Source organism: Triticum aestivum, chromosome 5D (assembly GCF_018294505.1).
Source record: "Triticum aestivum cultivar Chinese Spring chromosome 5D, IWGSC CS RefSeq v2.1, whole genome shotgun sequence".
In the NCBI taxonomy this organism is placed as follows: domain Eukaryota; kingdom Viridiplantae; phylum Streptophyta; class Magnoliopsida; order Poales; family Poaceae; genus Triticum; species Triticum aestivum.
In genome coordinates, this window is record NC_057808.1 from 546,934,576 (window position 1) to 546,938,041 (window position 3,466).

A 3,466-nucleotide genomic window follows, 5' to 3' on the forward strand; every position below is an offset into this window, starting at 1 on the left:
TTTCTGGGCAAGATTGTAAAGAAAGTTTTGTCCATCTTTTTCTATTGACGGGGACACGATGTGCTAATCGTATATCGTGCCTGAGACAAAATCCGTGACATATGAACCTTTCCTATTATTTTGAAATGTTGGAATCACCTTTGTGGATTATAAACTAGCATATGAATTCTTTGTAAATCTTTTGTTATTTGGTAACTGTAGGAAAGCCTAATACTGGATCTAAAAATTTGCCATGATCCTCACATGTTAAGATACTATCTTAGTAATAACCTTCGATTGCTCAGTGAACTCTATACCCGCTATAAAGTATATGGAGGAACGATTAGGCAGTTAAATGCAGAATTCTGTAAATACTGAATCTTTCATGTGCAATTAAAAGCATAGGAAGCTACTATGTGAAAATAGATGAATGCCAGCATCTGGAGTCCCAGCCACATAACAGATTACCATGTTAAGCTTCAGAATGTATCCCGTTGAGTTGAGTCCAGCACATAGTGGTTAGGACCATATTCCACACCCCTAATGAACCATTACTATTGCCTAAAAGCACGTATCGTATCGAGTCCCACAATTTGATATGGAGAACAAAAAACTGCAGAAGAACAATGCCCACATAATATGTGTCACCATGGTGGGGTGGGATCAATCATCACCATGAATAGCTAATTTACTAGAGTGGCATATTGCTCTTCAACATACTCAACCAACATAACAAGCAATTCTCCAGCAATGTGAAAATTATAAATTCCAAATATATTATCCCCCTGTAAAGAAAACAGATTACCAACCACTAAACACCCACACATGAAGAAAATATTAAAGAGAGAAGAGGAGGCAACTCATTTGCCCATGAAGAATGAACAGAGTTAATTAGGTACCAGGCATTTGGAACAGAGCCTTGCTTCCTCCATAAATATAGGTCAAGAATGCACATAGAAATGTGTGTTGATGCTTTTGAGTGAAAGATCTTGTCTAAGAAATAAGGAAACTCTGAACCCAGTATGGAATATAATAAACCAAAACAATGGCCATGAACACTGTAGCCTAGCAGAATATAACAAAACATATACATCTTCATCTCATTGCATTGCAGTCTACTGTTATATCCACCGTAGGCAAAAAATATGCAACAAATAGCAGCCTAATACCTAACAGATTTGTGGAGCAACTGTAGCAGTAAAACCTCTGAGATCTTCATGCAACTCAGATCCAGCCATACTGTCAGTTCCCTCAACTTACAGCTCAATATTTCAGTTTACATGCTACACTCTTCACTCTTTAGTAACATTGCTTGCTGGATATAAAAAAGAAACTGCATGTTATACTCTTTACTCTTCAGTAACATCAGCACTTGACCTCTAGCACTAATCAAATTCATAAAATTAATTAAGGCATACCAGTGAGCCAGCATGCAGAAATCATCGTCATCTCTTGGCAACAGAAATCACTAGCTCTAAACATGCCATCATCAATGTTCTCTGTTTTGGCTCAAAGCTACGAGAGCAAACTGTAGAGTTTTTACAATGGCAAGACAAAGCTAGTGTCCGTGGTACATTTTCAAGCTAATTAAAAAACACCATTAACGCGGGGACAATCTCGAGCTTGCTGACAAAATCCAACAACACTATGAGAAAACAAGCACCACTGCATTAAAGCAGTTACCGAATACTGACACCGATCACAAGAGCCATGTCGCCTTCAAATAGTCATTTCTCATGTTGATGAGAATGAACTCCTGCCCTTAAGCATATTCAACCATATGTTGTCAATGCCTTGCAGGGCCTCACCATTTCTGCAAACATGGATTTATCAGTGCGATTGCAAAAAGGAGAAGATATGGTACTATATAAAATTGCACTCATAGGTACGCAAAAGCATAATTAGGTGTAAAATTCGAGTGTAGATAGCACCACGAAAATCATAGATCAAAAATAACTTCGCATCTGACCAAACATTCAATGCTTTAAATTTTTTCCACCAACTGGTATATTCAATATTTAAGAACTGTTCCATATCACAAAAGAAAAGGACATATAGATATACCTTGTCGATTGTAGAAGCTCATGTATGGAATCAAAGAGCGGAAATTTTCTCTCTTCCATAGCTTCTTCCACCGTAGTGTCTTCAAATTAATCTCGTAGATGCCAAGATCTGTGGTCACGAAAATGATATCATGGCCTTCCACAGACCCAATAACGCTAATTCTTTTCTTGGGATTTTGAATGGGGAGAAGTTCCTTGAGACTGATGACTTTACGCCGAGTCCATAACGCAACTCCGTCGGAACCCATCTGTCTTGACCATAGGTAGAGGGTTAACCCACCCAAGTGTGCCAACCCCAAGCTGCCATCCTCCATTGCCATGAGGATAGCGGGCCAGAAAATGGCCGGCCTCGTAAGCGGCGCATCAATCAGTGATAAGCAATTAGAGCTCAAGTCATACTTGAGAATCCCTACACGCTCATCATCATACGTAAGCCTGAAGTGAAGTGCGTTGTCAATGAGGACAGGAGGCAGTGAATCAATGAATGGATCGGTCATAACAAGATGAAGAGCAGAGCACGGCTTGCTCCATCCATCAAAATGAGAATCAGAGCACGGCTCGCTCCACTTGTTGGTCACCGGCGAAGACACGCAAGCGTGTGCAACACAATCACCATCATCCTCATTCATGTCCAGGTTGATGACGACAACCCGGAAGGGGCCCTCATGACACGCACGGTGGTCACAGCCCCTCACAGCGCAGAGCACCGCGGCGCCGACATAGCTGACGGGCGCCTCCAGCTTCATCCGGCGGCCTGTCATGGGGTCCCAAACGACGAGCCCCGTGTAGTTCCCGAGGAGGACGCGGCCATGGCGGCAGTCCCACGGAGTGTACTCACGGTCCCAGCCATCGGCGGCAGGAACGAGCGCGCCGAATTTGGCGGTGGGGACGAAGTTTGCCACGGGGTCATCCTCCTTGGGGCCGCCGAAAAAGAGCCAGTTGTAGAGGAATCCCAGCATCGGGGGAGCTCCATGGAAGTCGCGGTAGAGGCCGCGGAAGCGAGCGCCGGAGAGGAGGCCGAGCGAGGCGCGCACCAGGTGCTCGGGCTCGTCCGGTGGGACGCGGAGGAAGATCTCCTCGAGAAGCTCGTCCGGCAGCGTCGGCAGCGGCGGCGGCGGCATGGTCCGTGGCGGCGGCGAGGGTTTCGGGTGGAGAATATTTTTGGGCTGCTGCGCTGCGTTGTGTGCTGCTCAGTTTTCTCCGATCGGCCTCTCCTTTGGGCTTTGGGCTTTGGGCTTTCAGATTTCAACATACGTCGTACTGAGCAAGCAGCAACATTTTTCTTTGTTTAGGCTTTGGGCTTTCAGATTTCAACATTTTTCAGGCCCAAAGTAGCAACATTTCAAAAAACAAAACCTAAAAAAAAACAACATTTCAAAAATAATAATTAAAAAGGCGAGTAGCAACATGGGCGCTACGCCACC

The 3,466-nt window shown here is 44.3% G+C and overlaps 1 protein-coding gene across 1 annotated transcript; it reads right to left on the minus strand.

Annotated features, from left to right (window-relative positions):
- Positions 1-1,481: 1,481 nt before the first annotated feature.
- Positions 1,482-3,226, minus strand: LOC123123722 (uncharacterized). The gene is made up of 2 exons (XM_044544300.1): positions 2,044-3,226; positions 1,482-1,792 (listed from the first exon to the last, which is right to left on the minus strand). Exons 1-2 carry the CDS (start codon positions 3,161-3,163, stop codon positions 1,752-1,754), a joined length of 1,161 nt encoding a protein of 386 aa, XP_044400235.1. The 5' UTR covers positions 3,164-3,226; the 3' UTR covers positions 1,482-1,751.
- Positions 3,227-3,466: the final 240 nt, after the last annotated feature.

Bases quoted from the DNA above. Each gene is read 5' to 3' on its own strand.
- LOC123123722 (XM_044544300.1), bottom strand. From the start codon at position 3,163: ATGCCGCCGCCGCCGCTGCCGACGCTGCCGGACGAGCTTCTCGAGGAG. The intron at 1,793-2,043 runs GTATATCTATAT...CCATGTTTGCAG, and splicing joins GAGCTTCTACAATCGACAAG to AAATGGTGAGGCCCTGCAAG.